General features: G+C 31.1%; 4 protein-coding genes across 5 annotated transcripts; 3 read left to right on the top strand and 1 right to left on the bottom strand.

Moving 5' to 3' along the window:
* Window positions 1-3,787: 3,787 nt before the first annotated feature.
* Window positions 3,788-7,263, top strand: LOC111311043 (Peroxidase superfamily protein). The gene is made up of 5 exons (XM_022910421.2): window positions 3,788-3,937; window positions 4,797-4,945; window positions 5,032-5,220; window positions 5,344-5,509; window positions 6,514-7,263. The coding sequence occupies exons 1-5, from the start codon at window positions 3,856-3,858 to the stop codon at window positions 6,918-6,920; spliced, it is 993 nt and encodes a 330-aa protein (XP_022766156.2). The 5' UTR covers window positions 3,788-3,855; the 3' UTR covers window positions 6,921-7,263.
* A 2,823-nt stretch (window positions 7,264-10,086) lies between these two features.
* LOC111311044 (L-type lectin-domain containing receptor kinase VIII.1-like) lies at window positions 10,087-12,918 on the top strand. The gene has a single exon (XM_022910422.2). It carries the CDS (start codon window positions 10,299-10,301, stop codon window positions 12,438-12,440), a length of 2,142 nt encoding a protein of 713 aa, XP_022766157.2. The 5' UTR covers window positions 10,087-10,298; the 3' UTR covers window positions 12,441-12,918.
* Window positions 12,919-16,658: 3,740 nt separating this feature from the next.
* Window positions 16,659-18,575, top strand: LOC111311859 (DNA-binding protein S1FA-like). Of its 2 annotated transcripts, none has more exons than XM_022911649.2 (2): window positions 16,659-16,810; window positions 18,150-18,575. In XM_022911649.2, exons 1-2 carry the CDS (start codon window positions 16,781-16,783, stop codon window positions 18,366-18,368), a joined length of 249 nt encoding a protein of 82 aa, XP_022767384.1. In that variant the 5' UTR covers window positions 16,659-16,780; the 3' UTR covers window positions 18,369-18,575. The 2 variants fall into 2 exon arrangements, with proteins under 2 accessions (XP_022767384.1, XP_022767382.1); XM_022911647.2 differs by having other exon boundaries at window positions 16,680-16,834.
* A 3,065-nt stretch (window positions 18,576-21,640) lies between these two features.
* LOC111311860 (cell number regulator 8-like) lies at window positions 21,641-23,935 on the bottom strand. Its single transcript, XM_022911650.2, has 3 exons — window positions 23,405-23,935; window positions 22,583-22,785; window positions 21,641-22,147 (listed from the first exon to the last, which is right to left on the bottom strand). Exons 1-3 carry the CDS (start codon window positions 23,706-23,708, stop codon window positions 21,908-21,910), a joined length of 747 nt encoding a protein of 248 aa, XP_022767385.2. The 5' UTR covers window positions 23,709-23,935; the 3' UTR covers window positions 21,641-21,907.
* Between the last annotated feature and the right edge of the window lie 1,223 nt (window positions 23,936-25,158).

Genomic DNA, 25,158 nt, shown 5'->3' on the forward strand with positions numbered 1-25,158 from the left:
AATAGATTATAAATGAAATGACCATTTTATCCAACCAAACAAAATAAAAAATTCAAACCTAAATTTTTACAAGGAATGAGCTTCCATCTATTTGAGGGACGAACATTGAATCATAAAAAAATGAAAGAAAAAAATGATTTATTTGATAAACTTAAATATCAATATCGTGTATCATAATAAAAACTTTCAATTTTTTTAGATTTTCAAAAAAATTTATCTAAATAATTATATTAAATTAAATAATAAAATTAATTTTAAAACCAATACACATTAAGTTTAGTAAATTATTTTAATGTATTTAAAATTTTAAACCTAGATTTGATTGTAAAAAATCATTTAAGTAAGGTTTAATTTAAAGTAATAGATGTACTATTTGATGGATAATTTTACCCTTAAGAGATGTAATTATAGTTTTAATTCATTTAATAAATTAATAAAAAATAACTACTTTATTAAAATTAGATAGTGGCATATTTATATTTTATATTGATAAATCTGTGATAAATTTTTAATATATTGATGTAAAATTTTTTTCATATTAACACAATATAATATAATTGTGATAAAAAATATAATAAAAATTAATAACAAATATATATTTTACAATAAAATGTAACAAAAATAATGACAGAACTAATAATAATATTTCACAATCTAATTTTCAACTCAATTCTACATGCCTCGCAATCGACTTGGTGCCAGTGCCACCAAGGCCCAAGCCAAGTAGTGAAAGGCCTCATTTTGTTTTCTCTGATCATGTTTGTAGACAGAAAATGTGGTTAATTGATGAACCCCCGATAATAAGCAACGTTGACATACTTCAACTAATAGTAAAGCGGTTGAATTGAGGAAGAGTCCAATGAAAGGGAGCAATTAGGCAACCTAAACAAAATTGCAGAATATAGATATAGTCGTAGCTAAATTAAGAACTCAAAAAAAAAAAAAAAGGAGGCCGCGGCCAGCCCATGAAATGGAACCACATTGTCATTGGGTTTAAGTGCTATAGGCCCAAAAATCCAGGGGCAAAATTAAAAGAATTGAGGGATGACGGAGGCTGCTAAATTCTTAATAAACCCAGCAGACAAATTTATTAAAACGAAACCCTATTTGATCAAATAAAAAATTAGGCTTACTTGCACCTAAGGTCAATGCTTTCCATTCTCTTTTATATAGTCAAAGGAGAAAAGAATAGGAAGAAAATATTAGTATATAAAATCAACATCAAAAATTATTATCGCCAATAACCTGAATTAAAAGATTTTAAAAATGGTATAACGACATCTATAGTTGACAAACCTTCAATCACATCAACATATAATTATTAGTTAATTAATTAATAATAGCTTATGGCTAGATATGTCTAAAGGTCGGGTTCTAGATATCAATTTTGGAATCCAAATTAAGTTTGAATTAAAATATTATTTAAATAATAAAAATTAATTTTTATTTAATCTGAATTTTGCAATAAATATAAAAATATTAATATGTTTAACATTTTTTTAAAATTTTAATAAATTTTTTAAAATTTTAAAATTTTTAAAATTTTAGATGAGACCAAATCAAAATTTAAGCAAACCTTTAAAAAAATCAACCAAGTCAAACACCACTAGATTCGGCTCATGAACAAATTATGTCACATTTAGGTGAAATTTAAGCTAAAAATATATGGAGGAAAATCACATAATCTCTCTCTTAATATGTACCACTCCTTTAATTAATTTATGTTTGGTTCTCCCACTAATGACTTTGAAACCAATGATTTTATCCCTACCAAGTTAAAGCCAATGTTTTTCTTCTTCTTCTTTTTTTTTTTTTTTTCTGTCTAGAAGAACTAGTGGGGTTCTACTTTCTATCCTATACTAACACAATTCCACTGAGATTTAGTGAATGAGGGGTGACATTGCACTCCATATTCAGAGGTTAATATTTTCTCAAAGGACTCTTTATGTATATAGTAACATTCCATTCTTCCCATCATCTTGTTATAACATAATAATTGAAAAAGATAAACAAAGTAGCACTATCAGCATTGTGCTACCTAGTTATGATGGCGATGGGTAACTATTGGCTACTTCACCATTGATCAGTCACTAAAACATCTATCTATGTTCACATTAAAATTCGTTTAGTAAATACTTTGTTTTTTTTTTTTTTTCTCAATTCATTTTTTGAAAATAAAGCAAAAAAGTAATAAATAAAACTTTATCAAATTAAACCCTAAATGTTTTTCCTAAAAATTGTCATTTTTTCCTCCATTAAAGGTTGAGTTTCAATTCTTTATATAAAATAAATTACAGAGATTTAAATATCAAATTTATTAGACATTACTTCTTAAAAAATAATTATATTAATTAATTAAATTAGACTCTGAAAATTTCAACATTTCAAATTAGTCAAAGTCTTTATATTTTAGCATCAAATCTAACTCTATTTTTAAAAAATACATGCATTTATACCTCTTAAATTAAGTTAAAACATTGTACCTAAAAGGAAAGCATCAATGCAGCAAGTGGAATCGGTAATTTTGTTATATAATTTTGTACTTAATTTCTTTTGGTCATAGAGACCATTAATGGCTGCATGTGAACTAATTTAGTAAGCATTCACCGATTTAAACAATTATATATGTGTAATATTTCATATAATAAATAGTTATAGACTTCTGGTTGGGTGAGCCATCGCCATAATTAATTTGGCAGATCAGAATTAAGAAGATTTCAGTTTTATCAACAAATCATACATCCTCGTGGACAGAAATTAGAAGAAACCTACCATACTTAAACTCCTTTTTATTAATTACATATTTAATACTGGGATTATAATTAAATTCTCTATTTAATATATATATATAATTTAAAAATTGCAATTAAGTGTTCAAAATTGGCTTCCATCCATCAACTTGGACATCAAATCAACATATTTAACAAATGAACAAGCCTCAAAAATCAGTCAATAAAAGTATGCCACATGTCTTAAAAATCTTACATGTCACAATTTTATTAGTTGTTGAATACAAAATTTATTTGATTAACAATATTAATTTGAAATATACAAATTGTGAAAGCAAAGTTCGAGCATTTATTAGTTAAAAAATTTTTAACTTCAAGAACAAAATAAAGAATTTAATTATAATTATAATATAATCAATAAATAGTTGGTTCAATTGATTAGGCTCGTTCTCTTTGACAAAAAAATTTTGAATTCGAGTTTTGTCGATTGTCACTTGTTGGGGTCATCTCAAATGCACGACCTGCAACTATCTATTTTAAGTTGTCAGATACGACACATCTTATCCTGACTCGAGGGATTGAACTACTTATCTACCTTCGAATTTTTTTATCAAAAAAAATTATAATTAATATGCAATTATTTTTTTTAATTTTTATATTTAAAATTATTAAAAATTAAATTTTAATTTCTTAAATTAAGAGTCTAATTCTTCAACAAATCAGACGATAATATTAAACAAGTTTATTGCTACCCTTTTTACAAGGAACTATGAAAGAGGAAGACAACAAATTTATTTTCTCTTCTTATTCAAAATATTCCATAAATTCAATGGCTGAATTCAACTTAGAAAGCTTAAAGATGTGAACGATGAAACAGTGATTTTGATCCAACAAATACTGAAGAAAAACTTGCTTGTTGTTCGTAGTGCGGACGGCCGCGTGAGGAGAGAAGTGGGCGAAAGGTCAAAGAAAGCGGCCTAGTGGAGCCACCGAGAGCTAGGCATTTATTCTTGTTAATACACTTGCTCATCCGAAACGTTACTATATAAGGTTTTGGACAACCTTTGAGTTAGATCACACGAAGATTAAAGCAATAAAATAGAAGCTTAAAGCCATCATAAAGAAGATGGCCAGCAACAGGGGCGACCATTGTTGCCCAAGCTTTATCTTTCTGTTATTACCGTTACTACTCCTACAGTTTTATTCCGGTAGTTCTTGTTTTGTCTATCATTTTATTTTTATGGTCTACGATATCATGTTTTACATATATAGTCAAATTCACACTCCTTATATTCATGTAATCAAGAGTATGGTTTAATACACGAGCATTTAGTTTAATAATTATTGCATCATTCATCCCACTGTGCAGGTTCTCTTCATTTTCACAGTTTTATTTTGATACATGTTTTCGACTGTCAATTTATTTTATTGTTTTATTATATATATATATATATATTTACTTATTCAAATTCACACTCTTATATTCTTGTAATGAAAAGTATATGGTTTAATATGCGAGTATTTAGTTCAATGATTAGCTCACCATTCTTTCAATTGAATGGGTTTGAATCCCCTCATTCTCATTGTCTGAAATGAGTATAGCCTAGCGACTTTGTAGTATAAGGATTATGAAAACTTGGCTTTGCTGGTTGCATATCTCATAGCGGGGATTTTTCTCAAAGTGTGGCAAAATTAAGATGGATTTAGATAGAAATCTTAAATTCCAATTGTAGTGCCAAAAAAATTGAGTTGTTAGTTACAAACTCAGTGTGTTGGCCTTCGTGAGTTCCTTTTATGAAGACAAATCACTTTAAATTACATACAAAAAGGTGGTTATCGTAAATTGAAAATTTTAGATCATATTGTCAAATTGAGGAGTTACTGCTGGTATTTCTCAATTTCTGCATCACGGATTTAGAAGACTGTCAAGCTAAAGAAAATAGAGAATTTTTTAAAAATCGGAGAAAATACAATTAGCTCATAGATGAAAACCAATTATGATCAGATGATCACAAAAATTAGAAGAAAAATTGATGTAAACACAATTTATCTTGGTTGTTGATGCAGGCAAAGGTGATCTCCAATTGAACTACTATGCTGAAAGTTGCCCAAATGCTGAAGAGATCATCAAACAACAAGTCATCAAGCTGTACGACAAACATGGAAATACAGCTGTTTCTTGGGTTAGAAATCTCTTCCATGACTGCATGGTTAAGGTATGTATATATTGTTTTATTTATCAAATTAAATTATATTTAGCTAGGCTTATTCATGATATACATGTTTAACTTTGTCGATGTAGTCATGCGATGCATCGCTGCTGCTAGAGACAAGGAATGGAGTTGAATCAGAACAAAAATCGGAGAGGAGTTTTGGGATGAGAAATTTCAAGTACGTTAAGACAATCAAAGAAGCTCTTGAGAATGAATGTCCAATGACAGTTTCCTGTGCTGATATCGTGTCTCTTTCGGCAAGAGATGGCATTGTCTTGGTGTGTGTATATATATATATATATATATATATATATATATATATATTCTAAAATCTTTCTCCTCATTTTTACCAAAAATCATCAGTACTTGTGAAGTAAACAAAAGTTATAAAACGTTTACAGCTTGGAGGTCCACGCATAGAAATGAAAACCGGTCGTAAAGATAGCAAGGAAGGTTACCTGTCAGAGGTAGAAAATTCCATCCCCAACCACAATGATACGATGGAACTGGTGCTTTCTCGCTTTCAATCCATTGGCATTGACACCGAAGGAACGGTAGCTTTATTAGGTATATGAAATTATCTCCTCCTTCCTCTTGCTTTTTACTCTTGGATGCCAAAAAAAAAAAAAAACGATTATGCTTTAACGTACAACCATCTAACCCTTTCAAACTGGCCTGATTCCGCCAACAATCATGTAATCTATTCTTAAAATCAGTTATGTAACCACTTAAAAGGGAGTGAGGACCTCATTCAACTTTTAAAACAAATAATATATATATGTAATTAGTATAAAAAAATATTGTTTTTTCTACGTTGCATCACTAAAAATTGTTAAAAAAAAAAAGAAAAAGAAAAGGGTTACAAGTAACTTTCATTTTCACTTTTGCCTTCATTTTAATTAGAAATTTCTAATATTAATTTTCTTTCACTACAAATATAAGTTTAACTCTCGAATTTGAAATTCTTTTAACATGCATTTTTATTGTTTTTCTATTAATCACATTTTTATAAGTTTTTTAATCACATTTTAAGTCTTATTTTAATTTTGATTTGTTACTTATTATTGTTGTCATCACATTTTGTGTATAGTTTTTCTCCTTAATTGTTTCTATAGCACTTATTATATATAAGTATGATCCAATTAATTTATAAATGATTGATTTGTTATACTTAATATAATAATTATTTCATATTTAATTAGTTTTTCAATAATACAAATCCAATTTCATTATAAAAAAAATAAAAAAGAATTTATTAATCATCTATTTACTTACATTCTTTTAACATTTTAATTGGTATAAAAAAATAAAATAAAAATTACATTATATTATATTATGAGATATTTTATTCTATATTTAATTTTATCAATGTTATATTAAATAATAAAAATAAAAATAATATAATATTGACACCACTTATACAAATTCCTATTTATGTAACGGGGTAAGACACCTTATTTCCTTTGACAAAAAACAAAAAATACCCGATTCCTAACTTCATTAAATTTCGTATGTAGTACGATAGTGAAATTCAACAGATAATCAAATCATGTGTTATTCTTGTGTAATAGGAGCTCACTCCGTAGGCCGAGTTCACTGTGTAAATTTAGTACACCGACTTTACCCGACGGTTGATCCGACATTGGACCCTGACTATGCCGAGTACCTTAAACGAAGGTGCCCAACCCCCGACCCCGATCCTAAGAAAGTGTTGTACGCAAGAAATGACCATGAAACGCCAATGGTTCTCGACAATATGTACTACAAGCACTTGTTGCAGCACAAGGGATTGCTCTTGGTAGATCAGCAACTGACTTCTGATCCAACTACCTCCCCTTTAGTGGACAAAATGGCTGCTGATAATGGATATTTCCATGACCAATTTGCACGAGCAGTGCTGTTGTTATCAGAGAATAATCAGCTTACAGCAGATCAAGGAGAGATTAGAAAGGATTGCCGCTATGTAAACAGTGATTAATACTACAGTGTTCAAATAAACTGGGAATTTAAATTTTCAATGGAATGCTTGAAAAGAAAGTAAAAGTTCTTTTGCATGCTTTGCAAAGTTAATATTTGTAATTCAATGAACTTTTTGCTAATTGTAATTAAGTACGGGCCTTGGCATATAGCCCTCTTATTACTTTATTAGGCCTTTGTTTTATAGTAGCCCGGGCCTACATGTTTCCACTTTCAAGCCCAAGATAGGGGATCAATGGTTAGGAATTATGTAGTTGTTTAGGCATGATGGAAACTACCCAAATGGCCTAATCTCAATCCAAGTTTTAATTAGGGAGCAACTCTGAGCACCCAATTTATTTATTTATTTTTTGGGTATAATTTAGCCTTAGTTAACATTTTTCACTTTCTAAAAGTTTTGATTCTAAAATGTAAGTAATAAAAATAAGAATTGAATAGTGTTTAAATTTTTTTATACAAAGGAAGTAATAATCTAAATATATGAAAAGAGATTATAAGTGTTAAAATTTAAACTTTAAATCTACTAAATATAAATTTAAAAATAATTATATAAATCAATTACATCATATTTTGGGTTCAATATCGTATAAATTTTATGAATCATCAATGTTTTATTTTATTTCTATTTAAATCCATTAATTTGATCACTACTTATTTTTTTTCTTATCATCAAATTATAACTATTTTTTTACAAATCAATATTTTTTACATAAAAAATGTATTATATGGGTGGCGTATTTGATATTCATGATTCAAGGCAACCCAAAAAACGTTATTTACAAACACACCAAAAAAATATATTAAATAATATAATTATTTTTTAAGAGAAATGATAAAACTATTGGCTATATATAACAGTATTTAACTCTTTAGCCACTAGATCCCAAACACTTTTGCCTTTTTCTTAATCATTAAGATAGCATCAAACCACCACATTATTGTACTATAAAATTAGTATTAAAAAACTTAATGCCGTTGTTGTTGATGACAAGCTTAAAAATTAGTACAAAGAAAACAGTTGAAAACAGATATAATTTAAGTGAAAACATTTTTTAAGGAAACAATATATGATTTTATTTCTCACACTGTTGTTCACAATCTGACAATAAATAATTGTCGACAAAGACAAAGCAAAATTGAAGAGGTAACATCAAAATGGTGCCCCAAATAACTGTTTCAAGGAGGAATTTTCTTTTTTGTGTCTTTCAATTTACGTTTTATTAAAATTTCATTAAAAAAATAAAAAAATTTTACCAACCAAAAAGCTTTTATTTATATCCAAAGAGAGACAGACAGAGAGAGAGAGAGAGAGAGAGAGAGAGAGAGAGAGAGAGAGAGAGAGAGAGAGAGAGGTATCCTAAAACGAAAGGCTTGATATTGACATGCAAGCTAGAAAAATTCTCCATTCTCATGGCTCCACGTGGACCGTCGATGCAACGCCGGGACAAATCGTCAATGATTGGGTGTGTCGATCTCGTGCATGTCCACCTAACGTAGGGCCCAGATATATGGGTACCGAAAATGGGACCCACCATATGCAATATATACAGTTTTTTATTGGACTCGTTAATTTCACCTTTTACGTGTATATTTAAGATGCTTTGATTATCTTTTCTCAAAGGTCTCGTTTTAACCTTTTTAGCAAAGAATTAAATTTGAATTGGAAATAATAAACAAATAGCAAAAAGTAATTTTTTAATAGGGCAAATTTGTAATTAAATGTAATAGAATTACAATTGCTTAAAATTTGTTTGAATGGATAATAAGATATGTTTTGTTGAGATTAAAGACAATGATGATAATAAAATTAAATAATATAATAATGATATTAAATTTAATAATAAAAATATTTATTTAAATGTAAATATTACGTATGAAATTAAATATGATAATTGATTGTTTGATTAAAAGTAATTAATTATTATATTTAAATATAAAATAATCAAATGTCTAATAAAAAAATAATCCATTGACATAATTAAAAATTCTTTTAATTCAATTTTATTTGAAGAGAATCAAATGTCTTAGATAAAAAAATCGATTGTGTTAAGAATCAATGAACGGCTTAACTTTTCTCAGAAACTAAAAGGACAGTGGCTTCAATTACATTGTGAGATACTATCTAAATGCATCGTGCATTGTAATTGAAACCCATTTTTGGCTTGGATTCCAGGAATCCAAATGAGGCCTTAGATTAGACGGAGTCGGTCGGCAGTAGTAATTCCGTAAAAGGCATTTTTGTTTGACTGAAGTCACGACTCACGTGCAGTTTGTGCTGTTCAAGTTACTCAGTTCTTCCCTTACCTACATTTTGTCTACCTTAGAACTCGGTGAAAGCATGGCCCACGCTCCTCTTAAAGAGCGTGTTGACACGAACCCAAATTTTTTTTTCTATTTTTATTATCATTAATGGGAATAACTATGAAACCCAAATGGTTAAAAGTGAGCCTTTTTCGTGTTTTGGCCAGAAAAAACTGCAGTTGATCTTGTTTTTTTCTAGAAAAATGGTAATGTTAAAGTTTGAATGGTAGGGCTGAACGATGAAAATTTCATAGTTGCAAAAGAAATGTTGATTTACGTGGCAACAACTTTAACTATATCCAATAAAGTGAAGTCCAAGATTGAGAAATGCACCCAACCTTTTTAAATGTACTTTCTTAATTAGTAAGTAAATTCTTTTTATAAGAAATATAATGTTACTTTTCAAAGCAAAATTATTTTCCCATAAATGTGTAAGCAAACTGCAAAAAAAAAAAAAAAAAGAAATTCAATTTGCGTATTATCATTATTAAAAATATTTAATAAATCTAAAATTTAAATTCTGATAATTGTAATTTTTTTTTTTTCGTTTCATCAAGCAAATTAAGAATTAATTCTACTCTCTGGAATCAAGTAAATAATCATTCGAATAACGACTCATTATTTTTTATCCAATGTTGAGCAAGCATTAAACAATACTAAAAGTGAGATTAATAATGTGCAACTGAATTTTTCCTCGAAGAAGGATCGACGAAACTGTTGAAGTGTGAACACAACTTTTTTTTTTTCTTATTGTTTGCAAATTATAATCACTGACAAAGAAAATAACCGTTGCAATGGCCACGTGTCGGCTCACCATCCACCTGTCTAGTTCACTTCATCACCCACTTGGAGTGTGTCTTCACACTATTCCTTGTTTGTTTCCTTAATTTTGTTCTGTTTTAAGCCAAAGAAATATGCTCTCCCCCCATCTTTCCTCTTTCTTCCTCTCAAAGCTCGTGAATTTTTACAAGCTCTCTTCTTCAACAAATCCCTCCCATCCAAACAAGAAATAAATATCTTTCGTTTTTCTTTTCCTTTTTGTGATGGGGTTTCGGTAATAACCAGAAACTGAATCAGAATGTTGCCATTTTCTTACAAGGTTACGTCCATTTTTTGTGTTATATTCCTCTGTTTTGTCCTAAACTTTAACAGAATCTTTGCAACGACGGAATTCGATTTCGGAACGTTAACTCTCAGCAGCCTGAAACTGCTTGGTGATGCTCACATATACAATGGGAGCGTGAGGCTCACTCGCGACCTCCAAGTACCTGACTCCGGCGCCGGGAGAGCATTATATTCTAAACCGGTGAGATTCCGGCAACCAGGAACTCATTCTCCTTGTAGCTTCTCCACATTCTTCTCCTTCTCCATCACCAACCTCAATCCTTCTTCAATCGGCGGCGGTTTAGCCTTTGTCATTTCCCCAGATGGTGATTTCGTCGGCGCCGGTGGCGGCTCTTTGGGACTCCTCGATGATAAGGGTCAGGGTTTGGGGTTCGTTGCGGTGGAATTCGACACACTTATGGATGTAGAATTCAAAGACATTAATGGAAATCACGTTGGTTTGGATCTCAACAGCGTGGTTTCTTCCCAAGTTGGTGACTTGGGAGCTTTAGATATTGATCTAAAGAGTGGCAATCTCGTTAATTCATGGATCGACTACGATGCCTCATTTGGAGTTTTTAACATCTCCATTTCCTACTCGAATTTGAAGCCTAAAGAGCCCACCTTCTCAGTCGGTATAAATCTTGATCAATATGTTAATGATTTCATGTACGTAGGATTTTCAGGATCAACCCAAGGAAGCACTGAGGTTCATAGTATAGAATGGTGGAGTTTTAGCTCTTCTTTCGAGTCAAATTCAGGTTCGGGATCAGGGTCAACATCTTCTCCGCCGCCTCCAACGGCTAGTTTAATGAACCCAACGGCTAATTCTGTTAGATCACCGCCACCTTCATTGGCTCCTTCAGGTTCTGATTCGATTTCCAGCACTCAACAGAAGAGTAGTAAGTCTTCTTCTTGTCATAACCAGCTTTGTAAACAGGGTCCGGGGGCTGTTGCAGGGGTGGTAACTGCTGGGGCTTTCTTTTTAGCCTTATTTGCTGGGGCTCTGATATGGGTTTATTCTAAAAAGTTTAAGCATGTGAAGAAATCAGAGTCTTTTGCATCGGAGATTATCAAAACGCCGAAAGAGTTCAGTTATAAAGAGCTGAAAGCAGCTACGAGATGCTTCAATGCTAATAAAATAATTGGTCACGGTGCATTCGGGACTGTCTATAAGGGTATTTTGCCGGAAAATGGCGACATTGTGGCCGTGAAGAGATGTAGTCATAGTAGTCAAGGGAAGAATGAGTTTTTATCTGAGTTGTCAATAATTGGGACTCTTAGGCATCGAAATCTTGTAAGATTGCAAGGATGGTGCCATGAGAAAGGAGAAATTTTGTTAGTATATGATTTAATGCCTAATGGGAGTCTTGATAAAGCATTGTTTGAAGCCAGAACGCCCTTGCCATGGCCTCATAGGCAGAAAATTTTGTTAGGAGTTGCCTCTGCTTTGGCCTATTTGCATCAAGAGTGTGATCACCAGGTCATTCATAGAGATGTTAAGACCAGCAATATAATGTTGGATGAAGCCTTCAATGCAAAGTTAGGGGATTTTGGTTTAGCAAGGCAAGTTGAGCATGATAAATCGCCAGATGCCACGGTGGCTGCTGGTACAATGGGGTATTTGGCTCCTGAATATCTTCAAACAGGAAGAGCAACTGAGAAAACTGACGTTTTCAGCTATGGAGCTGTGGTTCTAGAAGTGGCTAGTGGAAGAAGACCAATCGAGAGAGATGCTAATGCGGCAGCAAAAGTTGGAGTGAGTGCCAATTTGGTGGAATGGGTTTGGAGTTTGCATAGAGAAGGGAGATTGTTAACAGCAGCTGATGCCAGACTTGAAGGTCATTTTGATGAGGCTGAGATGAGGAGGGTGCTTTTGGTTGGGTTAGCTTGTTCACACCCTGACCCACTGGCTAGACCCACAATGAGAGTTGTGGTCCAGATGCTGGTGGGTGAAGCTGAGGTCCCAATTGTTCCAAGAGCAAAACCTTCAATGAGTTTCAGCACTTCTCATCTATTGTTGAGCTTGCAGGACAGTGTATCTGACTGCAATGGTATGATTACAATCTCCAGTTCCTCGTCAGAGAATAGCTACGTTGGTCCTGACCTGGTGTAATAAAAAAAAAATTCTAAGGGCTGGGATTCCACAATCTTTCTTTATTAATTCATTTATTAATGTATGTATGACACAATCACATATAATGTAAGCACTAAGTTTAGTGACTTGGGGATTGCAAATTTTGTGTTTTAATCAATGTTAATGTAATCCATGGTATGATTATAGAAAAAGGGAGGAAGGGGAGGGGCCGGGGGGGCTCACAGCAGTTGGAGGCAAAGGAAAATGGTGGGAATCATTCTCTTGCTCCTATACGGATGGGTATTTTCCTTTGTGGAAGGTTGGCTAGTTGCTTTCACAAGCAATCCCCATTGTCAAAGGCAGACACGAGTTTGAGTAGAGGCTTGGTAAAGTATAGTGATGAAAAGGGCGCATATTTATTATTGACTTTTAATCAAAGAGACTTTCCTTCAATGGCGTTTGGTCAGGGTCTTGTATCAATGAAATCAAGGAAGGAATCATTATTATTCTTTTCCCATTCTCTAAAATTTCAAAATATCATCAATGTTTGGGTTTTTCCCCTTTTCCATGCTCGTGTATATATTTTTACTTTTGAATTACCATCAAAATCACATCTGCGAAATGATTATGCGAGTTCGGTAATTTAACACATGTTTGTCTACATCAAATTCGGACATTAGAAAGATAACAAGGTTTACTTGTTTAATTTTCTAACAGCTTTGGTAATAAGAAAAATGATTAAGCAATTGCATGGAGTGGTTGTTGGATAGAAAGGTATGAAATAAAGTTCATCTAATCTTAGTTCTGATTACCTTTTCCCAAGACTTTATTCAGACGCTTGTCTTTTGTATCTTTTCAAAAGCATAATTTTTTTTTTCTTCAGAAAGTGGGATTAAGCTGGCTTTTCTCTTTCAGCATAGCACACACCTTTGAAGGTTAACATCAAAGATTTCATTCATTAAACGATTGGAATGGGATATAAGTTGATATAGTTTCATATAATATTTTTTCCTTCAGATCAGGGCAGCAGCAATTGAAATCATAACACGTGTTAAACACATTTCATTTTGCAAAAAATGGGTTCCAAAACTCTAATTTACACAATTTTCACAAGAAAAAACTCTAATCACAAAGACATCACACACTGAGGACAATTTCTTTCACTGTTTATCAAAACTTATTGTTGTTCACAGATTGAGACTCAAAGACCTTTTCCTCGGCAGATTCCACCGTTGGCATTAATCCAGAGTGAAATTGCTGCCTCCAAATTTTGTGCTCGTTGTGGCCCAGATCCAGCAAGTCCTGTCTGCTTGTACCGGAAATGAATGGCTGATTTTCCTGTATACCTTTCATCTTTCTTCCATTTAAATGAAAGGAAGTTGCAAACAAAACTTCCCCTTTCACGATTTTATTGCTACTTTCGTGCATGTGCCCTGAATTTTACCGTTTTGTCGTTTAATCATTTACCATTCGGGGGAAGATGCTTGTACTTTGAGTTGTTTTCATTCGGGCTCTAGGAATTTTGCCGACGTGCATTGATCCTAAAAAAACAGCCACCACTAACCTCTTAGTGCCATGACGAGCTCTAAATTTTATGTATAGTGAAATGTCTCATGATTCCGACAGTTGGTACGACCCTCCAATAGGTTTTAACTCAGAATCTGGTTTGCTTCATTATCCAACCCCTATAGGTCTCTAGTTCTGAAATTGCAGAATTTTGAATCGAATAACAAGTTAACAACCCAGTTCCCTCAATTTAGTAGTCGTTTCCATGCAAGCAGTTCTTAGCTTTGGTTTCAGGCTTTACTATAAGCTAGATGTTAATATTATTCATATTTAATAAAAGATCTTATTTTTTATTTAAATAAAAATGAGATTGGATATTAAATTTTGAAGATGAAAATGAGTATGAATTTAAATTTTTTATTAAATACGGTATTAAAACAAGAGGCGAAAGAGGAGCTAAATTTTATGTAAATGAATTCAACATAGTAAGATTCCTATTATCAATGGGTTTAGTCTAAGAAATTTTTTTTTGATTCTATAACTCTGCTTTTTTATACTAGAAAAGTTATAAGCTTAAGGTGCACAAGAAAAGGTGTTAGTATTAACTCAACCAACCCTGATAATATAGTCCTTGCTCGTAGTCGGATTTAATAAATAGATTTTTTATTAAATAATATAAATTCTTATTTTAAATTAATTAAAATTAATATATTTTTATTTAAAATATATATATTTATAAAAAGTTATATAAATGTGAAAAATAAAAAACAAAAAATGTAATATATTATTTTTTAAAATAGATACAAAAATTACCTTTATTTATTAAGTACTTTTAGAGATGGGATGGGGTTATACCTACGAAAATAGATAATATAAAAAAATCCAAAGATGATGATAAAAAATATTTTACCTATCTCATATCTTACTAAATAAAAAATTACTTTTATCTATTAAATACTTTTGAAAACGAAGATAGAGTTATACCTATTAGGTATATATATGAAAATAAATATTATATAAAAATATAATATAAGAGTTCAAACTTAGATATTAAATTAATTCATTCGTGTAATGATTCTTAAAAGATAAAACCTAATAAATATAAAATTCAAATTATATCGCTTGAATTTTTTTATCTTGAAATTATAATTTTTTTGTTATAAAAAAATATAGAGATTCCTTCACAATCATTAATTATATAACAAGTTTGGTATAAAAGGGGATGAACATTAAGAACATGATCCATTGCATGAATTTGATTTAGACTTTATTTATAGTTTATACTTGGTTAGAAAATGGGGTGGTTTTGGATGTTTCTCTACTTTATAATAACAAGGGTCAGACTTCACCTACAGGATTTTGATTTCGCCAGTAACCCACAACCACAACCACATGGATTAAGCCTTTCTTAATATATATCTTCTCTTTGTATTTAGTGTTTTCTTGGTCCTGTCCCTTTCTAATATTACTTTTTAAGATATATCTTCTCTTTTTCAATGTCCCCACAATTCTGGTAATTGATGTGCACAATGTTGTATATATTGGAATATTATGACATCAGATTTCTCTGTCTTTTTTTTTTTTTTGCTCATAACGTCAGGTTTCTATGTTTCATATGCCGGAGATTTATGCCATCTTGGGAAATCCAAATCATGGGCATGGGATAAAATTCTGGGCTATGGGCATTGGGCAACAGTTGGCCCAATTGCAAATAGCAAGCCTGATTTTCTTTATTTGAAAAGGAGATTATGAACTTTTTTTTTTTTTGAAAAAAAAAATCATATGCTAACCATTGAATCTATTTTTAACAAAAAAAAAATCATGCATTAATAATTAATTAAACGTTCATATGCATGTTTTGTATTCATTACTAACATAATAATATATTTAGTACAAAGAATATGTAACCAATAAAAAAAATTACAAATATTATAATTTAAATTTTAAATTTATTAGATGTTATTTTTCGATAATAATTTAATGAAGTAAATAAATTAAGTCTCAAGCTCATAATATAATAATATTTAATAATTTCTTCAAGTAGACACAAACTTATAAATAAAATCAAATGTTACCAATAAATATTTTGTATCTATTTAAACACAAAACAATAAATCACTCAATTTAAGAATTATAAAAATTCTTCTATAGGTACAAAGTAAAGAAGCGATTTTTTAATCTCCTTTTTTATATTTTGAATGAAAATAAATATGGATTTGATTCATCGCATTAACAAATCAAAACTAAATCAAAATCTACTTTTAAGTTTAAAAAATTATGTTTAATTCAATTGGTTCTTCTAATCATATTTAAAAAAAAATCAGCATATCTGACATTTGAATTTTAATATTTTTCTATTTATTTTCTTTCTCTTAAATTACAACATTCTTTATAAAATATATATATGTGTGTTAATATTTGTATCAAAGATCCACTTGCCTTAGTGTACATATATATTCATTTAGTTTGTCTAGTGAAAAGAAAAATATTTGCATAAGGGTAAGTGATAACCAAAATTTTTTTATTTTTATAAATTAAATTAATTTCAAAACTTTCATAAATAAAATCAACTATTTTTATAAGATGCTGGTAATTATTATAATATTAAATGGGCTTTCTTTACTGGCGTCCTTAGACTTAAAGCCCAATCCTCAATTGGATCCATTGGACTGACAAAATTGAGCTTCATGCAAAGAGGCAAAAAAAACCCAAATGGAAAAAAAAAATCCGAAACAGTCCTGTTATAAGTACAATCAGCTCTGTTGCCTGAGAGAAACTGTGTTTTTTTTTTTTTTTTTTAATTTCTCCAATTTCTGGGACTTTCTTCGGTCCAAGTTTGTGCTCGGGAGGAGAGCACCGTTGAGTTCGCAGCCATGTCAGACGAGTTCGAGTTCGCCAATCAGGTCCCTCCCTCCTTTGATCGCTTGGTATTTGTTTTTTATTTTAATTTTTTTTCAAATCTCTCTTTAAATCTCAATTTCACTCGCTATTCACCTAGATCCGTGCTAAATCAATTACAATTTATCGATCTGGTTTTGTTTCCTTATCCTATTGCATGCTATCGTGCCGATCTAGGTTTTTCAAGTATAGTTTCGTTTTTTTATTATGAGAATTTTGCATGCTGATTCTCTCGCCCTTTTTTTTTATGTTGATTTTTTCGTTAATTAAACATTAAGATATTATTAGATTTTTATTCCATGCAAATTATCAAATAATTCTGTTTTTTTTTTTATTATTCTTGTTGAAAAAATATCTTTGCTATAAATACAAGTTTTGGTGCTAGATCAGATGCTTTCTTTGTGCTGATAATATCTTTTGATTGAAATAAATGAAGCAACAAAGAAAAAATTCTTTTGCTTGTTGAAATTGATGTGCTTAGGTCCATTTTTAATGCAAAATAATGGTAAAGATAGTAATTAGTAAGGTTTATATATTGTAGATGTAAAGATCGGTTTTGACTTTTTTGTTTCCACTAAATTTTTTGCCTGAATATAAGCTGAGAAGTCATTTAATGGTTGGGTTGGGTGATTGCTACTTCATGGAAACATTAACACTGTCTTCACATGGGATTGGAATAATTAACTTGGATTGGGGCTTTTGTTCATCCATATCCCTCATGAATTCTGAAAGCAAAAAAAAAAAAAAAAAAGGAACATGAAAGCAGAATTTTTAAGTGGACCACCTGAAAATTTTTCTCTTGCTTAGGTCGCCAACCATCAGTGTCTGTCAAAACAGAATGTCCATAACATTTCTTTTTTGATGATTTTATTATGGCCTTTTCAATGGCATAACAAATATGACCGGCCTGCTAACATAGGGGAGGTGTTTTCTGGGCTTCATGATCATGAAACATCTATGATAAATTTATAGGGTCTCAATAGAAACCTTGTGTGATCATTTACAACCAATCAAAAGGAATGATAGATTTATCTTTTGAAGCAATGCTTCTATGCATGTATTTACTGATGGTTTACGTTGTAGGATCTTTTATTTAGTAAGCATATTATAACATGAATTGAACCTAATAGCCACTTTGAAACTTCAGCAACTTCGGTGTATTAGGGCTAAGTTTTTAAAATAAACATATCCAATTATGAATTGTCCTTTTTTGATGAAATAAACTTTTGCTGTTTGCTTTCATTGGCCTTGTGAAGTTAACATGTTGTAGAGCAGCTAATTGTGTTTCTGAATTAGATGATGTGTTCTTACATGGTAATAATTTAGTTTCTGCTGATGCAATAGGGAAACAAGATTATTTATGAAACTGAAGCCAAAGGGTTCAACCCTGGATTGATGGTGCTTCTGCTTATTGGGGGGCTACTGCTGATATTCCTTGTGGGGAATTATGTACTTTACTCATATGCACAGAAGACTCTTCCTCCTAGAAAAAAGAAGCCAATATCCAAGAAGAAGATGAAGAGAGAGAGGCTGAAGCAAGGAGTCTCTGCACCAGGAGAGTAGGACTTTGAGGCTCGATTTCCTCCGTTCTCCATTTTAAAACTGTTTGTTCACAATTTTCATCTGGTTTCGTGTCCAGAGAGTTGCCTTGGTTAAACTTTTAACATCTTTAATTAGAAGTAAACCCTATGTTAGGGTAGACTAGGGAGTAAAATACTGTTCTTTGTTCGTTGGATGCAGTTTACTTGTCTCATTTCCTTTGCGTTTCCATTTATTTCTCTTTTTGTGGTTTTTCTATTAATCTGCGTGGTTTAGTACTCAATTAGTTGCTTCCACAACCCATGTGAACTATGCCCACTTGGGTGATGTTAGTTCCAAGAGAGATTTTTAGTATTCACCAAAAGAAGGCAGGGGTGCTTCAAAGGACTTTTCTTTTTAGAAGGCATTTGTTTGGGAGTAAATTTCACTAGAGGTCACTCAACTTTGACCTAAATCCTATCTAACTAACTCAACTTTAATTTGTTCCATTAATATCACTCGAATTTGATAAATGAATCAAATGTGGTCATTTTCAAATTTCATCCAAATATTTGATAGAAAAATTACATGACAGCTATATCAGCATTACATAATCCCCCATGTCAGCTAATTAAGCTAACTATAAATAAAAGAAAAAAGAATCACAAATTTTTAAATTTATTTTTCTATAACAGTTTGTTTGAATTGAGAGGAAAAGAGAGGAAAGAAGGAAAAGTAAAAGAAACAGTAAACCTTTCTTGTTAAGATAAATTTTTAATTTAAAGAAAGAAAAAGAGATAGAAACATAATATTTTTTTTCGTAAATCAAAATTTTTTAATATTTCAATTTGAAAAAGATAAAGAAAGAAAAGTTGAAAAAAATTATGAAAAGATTATTGTATTCATATTTTTATTAACATTTAAAACTTAGCTGTGTTATAATCATCTTGTAATTTTTTTAAAATTATTTTTTAAAAATAAATTTTACATATTCTTTTAAATTATAAATAATAAAATAATAAGGTATGGAACAAACAGCACAAGAGAGAGAATTTGCGAGAACTATCATCAAGCAGCACTAACATCCTAGAAGTTCATCCACTATATCCTTTAGGAGTGAATTCATCGAGCTTTGGAAGAATTTTGACATCTCAAAGAACATCTTATTTTTGAACTAAAACTATGCTCCATCAAAATCATGTTATTCAACCTTTTAATACTCTAACTAACATAATTTACTTGCCTACTAATATAAATCAATAGATTTGTACCAAAAATTAGTTCAGCTACAACGTGAATGAATTGAACTTGTAGCTTTTGACCTTTTTAACCTTTTCTTTTATAAATTTTTATGCAAAAACCATCAAATCGTACTCAATTCAATCGTCCAAAAATAGAACACATAAAATCTACCAACCTACCATCAAAATATTCAATTCCATGTAACACTCTAGACATTTTAAAGCAGTAAATTTTTTATCCATATTTTTTCTTTTTTCTCTATTTCCTTACCCAATAAATATAATAACTACATAAAAAACGAGAGGTGGAATCTGCCATACTATCTTTTTAAATTAGTCATCACATTTACGAACATACGACTAACCAAAGATGTAACCAAAGACATATAAACAAGGGCCAAGGAAATGGAGAAAGGATATAAGCATTAGAAATATACTTTTATATTATATATTATTTTATAAAATATTATAATTTAAAAAATATTATAATAAAATTTTTTTTATATTTTTTATCCAATTATTAAGATTTTATTTATTTTATATATCTAAATAAGATACATAAATCTTAAAAAAAAAAAAAAAAACTTTTTTCTTTATTAATATTTATTCAAAGCCTAACTTTCTTTTCTCTTACCGTCTCCCCCCAAAAAAAAAAAAAAAGTGACCACCACCATACTCATGGCCGACCGCCATCTCTGCCACTTTACTGCCGTCTTCTGCCTTTCACTGGCAGCAAAAACATCACCAAATTTCATTTTTAGACTTCTTTCAACCTCCCTTCTCCCTACTTAGGTTTGGATTTTTACAAAAAAGAGATAGATTAGCTTAGACCTAACCCCAAACTTTATGGTTCCTCTTCCCTAAAACTCCTTTTTGCTGCTGCCAAAACCCGCCACTGACCAGAACAAGTCTTCGTTTTCCTTTTTTGCTCATTCTATTTTGAATTACCCCCAAAAAAAAAAATCTAAGATCCAAAACGATTCTGGGTGTCGGCAAACGATTTTCTATTGGACCGAAAACCTTTTTGCTGTCGATATTCTTGGTATCTAAACAAGATAGTTCATCTTTTACTAGCTATTAATTTGCCATCTCATAAACTCCTTGTGTTTGTGTCATCTTGTTTATTGAACAAATCAATCCAAATTATTGATTTCTTATTTGCAATATAACACATGTCTCCTCTATATGATCCAGATGAGGGTCCTACAATAACATGGTGTAGAGTACAACTTTGGGAGTTATCTCTTCAGCCTGTTGTTCTCCATCATATATTTGGGAACCGTTCTTCCAGTTTTGGGGGGCAGGCTCTTACGCAAACTGTTTGGGTTTCTAAAGTTGATACAAGCATACCACAAACCAGATTAATGTTGGATTTGCAATAGCTGCTTCTTTCTTCTCTTCAACAAGCTGTTGTTAAGCTTCTGTTTGGCGTGACATTGGTAAGGACCGTACAATGTTGAAGATAATTCGTGTTCTTCCTCCTACTGGTAAGGACCGTACACTGGCAAGGCAATTGGGCACCAATTCTGGGTGTTTGTCAAATGGTTCTCTGTAAGGCTTATGCGGCAGCTTATATGGCATTTGAGGTAAAAACTACGTCATTTTTTCATTAATAATTTGAATGGAATCTATCAAGTAACCACATTGGATACATTTATCAAACTTGAGTGATGTTAACGGAACAAATTAAAGTTTAATGATTTAAATGAGATTTGGATCAAAGTTGAGTGATTTCCCGTGAAATTTACTCCATATGTTGGTTTTCAAACATTGAATTCATTGCATGCCGTGATGAAAAGAATGTATTTTTATCTGATAACAAAGCATCAGAACCTCCTTCAAGTACTTTAACCATGCTATTGGACTTTCCCCTTGTTAATTGGAATGTATAATTTGAGCCACACTAGGAGGTGCTGTGGGGCACTTTTTAACTAGCACTGCCCTTTGGATCAAATGAAGGAAAGCCAGAGATGAAGTGATATAGTAATCATCCATCCTATCTAATTCAATCCTATAAATCCAAAAGGCGCTTATTCAAGAACTGGAGGATGTGAAACGAGACAGCAAAAACTATACTGAAACGTAAACATCACACCAACTTATTTTGAAAAAAGAGTAACACGACATATTATACACATAAAATAGGTGAAACCCATATATCCATCAATATGTTATTTGGTCTGGCCTAGCCAACCAATCATCCTCTAATGGTCGTTTAGACAATGTAGATAAAAACCTTTTTTCTATTATTTTTATAACATGACATCACACTGATGAAAATGTGGACGAGCTAGGTAATATATTTCTTTCATTATAAGGCAGGACATGGGAAGTAAAATGCACTCAGGCGCCGCGGCTCATGGTCTGCTCCCCAGGAGGGATCATGACCAGGACGGGCTGAGGATTGAACCCTGGATGAGGCAACCTTCGACGGAGCTCACGGCCTTCCTGGCAAAGAGCACATGCATGGCAGCAAAAATGTGTTACAAAGTCACAGGCTGACTCACACTGTTCACGTTGCGGCTCATCTTCCACACAGCTCCCACAGCATCCACATGACCTGTGAAGTGCTTCACAAGTGCCCTGTTCATCCAAAGAAAACCACAAAATAAATCTTGAAAGCTCTTCCATGGTTCATATTGTTCCTTTGATTCTAACCATAAAACTCCTAGTTTTCACAAGAAAAACACAATCAAGGGATGAACTAAGTCAATAGCTCATGGTACAGCAACAATGTGTATGATCATGAGGATACCCCCGAACAATGACTTCCCCACCACCCCAACCACCAACACCACAAGATGGTAGAACTTCTAAAAACCAAATCAAACAACAGTAGATGGAGGGACATTGAACTTACGTCATTACTGTCGGAAAGAAACATTGATCAACAAAAATTTTGTATTCTGATACTGAAAACCAAATGCAAAGCCATAATATGCACAATGAGCCAGTTAAAATTATACCAGTCCTGTGAAAAGGCAAAGTTAAGGAAGATAAAAGATAAGATTTACTTGCCTCCAGATTAAACTTTTGCCGAATGGCAGTACGAGTAGGGTATGAAAAGCATGGTGCAAGACAATTCGAGCCAAAAAAGGAATTTCCAAGCAGGTACAGACCAAAGTAAGACAAGCAGGGATCTAGAAAGGTCCCAGGAGAAGGTCCAAATCTTTCAACATTGCTTCCATACAGCACACAAGGGACCACGCTTCCAAGTAGACCTGCCCAAAATATCATATTTAGAAATCCAGTGCAAAATGAGCATACAAAAATTTCACAAGTGACAAATTAGATACACAAAAATATGAGTTCGTTTTTCATACATACTAAATGCGATATTAAGAGATTAACACACGTTTCACTTCTTTTTTAATTTTTCATGGATCTGGATAAAATAATTTTTCCAAAACATTCTCTTGTACTTTTTAGCGCCAAAAGCAAATCCAAATTCGTAAATCATAAAAGATTGTATAAAAATATAAACTAACAAAAAATTAATTGATCACAGAACAAAAAACAATGAACAACATTACAATCACAGCCAATCTTTTCAATCGTTGCAAAACATACAAAAACATAATTGGCCTTTGATTTTCCTTTTCTTTCCTTCTTTTTCCCTTCTAAATTTCAAAATCTCTACAATCAAGATCATTTTTTTTCAAAAAAAAAAAGAATTACAGCTTTAAGTTTATAAAATTTGTCAATCATTTGCATACATTGGCAAAAGCATAGAAGATTAAATCCCACATTTCGTAAAAGATTAAAAACCCCAAATTTAACAAATTTCTACAGTATCAGAACCAACTAGAAAACCCTCAAATAAATTATATAAAGACTTACAAACTTCAATGTCGCTGCTGCAAAACTCATCGTTACGACCAAGACAAGCAAGGAGGGAGGAATCCCACTGGGACCGGGCCATGCGTTCTCCAACAACACTCCCGTTGACCAACGGCAGCCCATCAGCCGTCCACCCAAATCCAACCCCGGTAGTAACTCCCGGCAAAGCTGCCACCTTGGCGGTAGCTTCCTTAGATTTTTTACCGTTTAGTTGCTCCTTCTCATCTTCTTCAACCACTTGTTTGCTCAGAAGAGGACTCGATTCCTCGCGGTCGTCGTTGTTGCTGCCATTGTTATTTGCCATATTTTGTGGGATTTTTTTCTTTCGATTTGATTTTGGAGGAGAGAGATATCTAAAATTTAAAAAGCTGTAAGAAATTTTTAAAATTAGATTTGGACATGAAGACAAAATAGTAAGAGATCAAAATATTTTCCATTTTTTGGGTCATGGCATTGTTGGGTGTAAGAAACAAAGCGCGTTTAATTTTTTATTTATTTGTTTGTTTATTCCGTCTGCCGTCTTGACAAGGAGTTTCGATCTGTCCTAAGTCAATTCGAAGGCTTAAATATTAAAAAAAAATCTCTTAAATTATTTTTTATTGATTCATTATATTTATTTTAAATAAAAAAATTAATTTATGTTAAGTGATTATTTAAATATAACTTAAAATTTTATTTTAATATAAATTATAAATTTATTTGAATGTAAAATAAAAATAAAATATATTCAAAATATAATAAAAATATAAAAATTTATTTAAATAAAATATCAAAAATATTTTTTTATTATTTTAACCTTGACTTAATCATTTCCCTTTCCCAAACATCTATAAGTCCCAATCAAGGGCCCAGGAGTTTCCCTCACTCCCCGCCCTAGTTACGTGCTTAATTTTTTGAGGTGACCATAAAAAAATAATTAGGGTTTATGTTTGATGTAATGGATTATCGATGAATTGGATGTCAATAATTATAAAAATTATTTTTTATATTGAATATTACTTTTAAAATTTTAAATTTATTTTAAACGATATATTAACTTTTTTAAAAGATAAATTTTCGAAAAGTTGAGATTTGATCTAAAATTTTCTTTTTTAATTCTTCATAGATTTTTATCTTTTTTGTACAAAAAAATTATTTATTATAATTATTATTTTAGATTGTAAAAATAATTATAATTGATAATATACCATTTCTAATAATATTTTGATTAAATCGGAGAGTTGACCATTAATTTAATAATTTATGATGCATTAAGGGAAGTTTTAGATTAATTATACTTTATAAATGATTTAATAATTTAATATATATATACTTATCTTATACAGTTATACACATATACTTTATTAGTATTACTATTATGATGACGTTTTAGATCAATTTTGAATAAGCTATTTTTATTGGCTTAAAGTAAAATTATAATATTGGATGAATTGAGATATAATTTACTTTCATGCAGAACAAATCTTGCTTATATTTATGGCACTCACATTGCGCAAAGACCATTGATGAATTGTCCGTTAATTGTAAGGAAAAGCAGATAATATATTACAATAATTCATAAAAAATAAATAATATAGACCCAACATTTTTTTTTCTTTCATTTTCTTTTATTTTTAAATTATAGTAAGTGATATATTTGGTATTCAATACCTTATAATTAAGCTAAGTTTAATTAATGCTTAATTTAACTAGTTTGCAATTATTGAGACATTGACATAGATTCTTCTTTTTTTTAATGATTTAATAAATTCTAA

This window comes from Durio zibethinus, chromosome 1, assembly GCF_047325235.1.
Source record: "Durio zibethinus cultivar Kanyao isolate XHJ-2024 chromosome 1, ASM4732523v1, whole genome shotgun sequence".
NCBI lineage: Eukaryota > Viridiplantae > Streptophyta > Magnoliopsida > Malvales > Malvaceae > Durio > Durio zibethinus.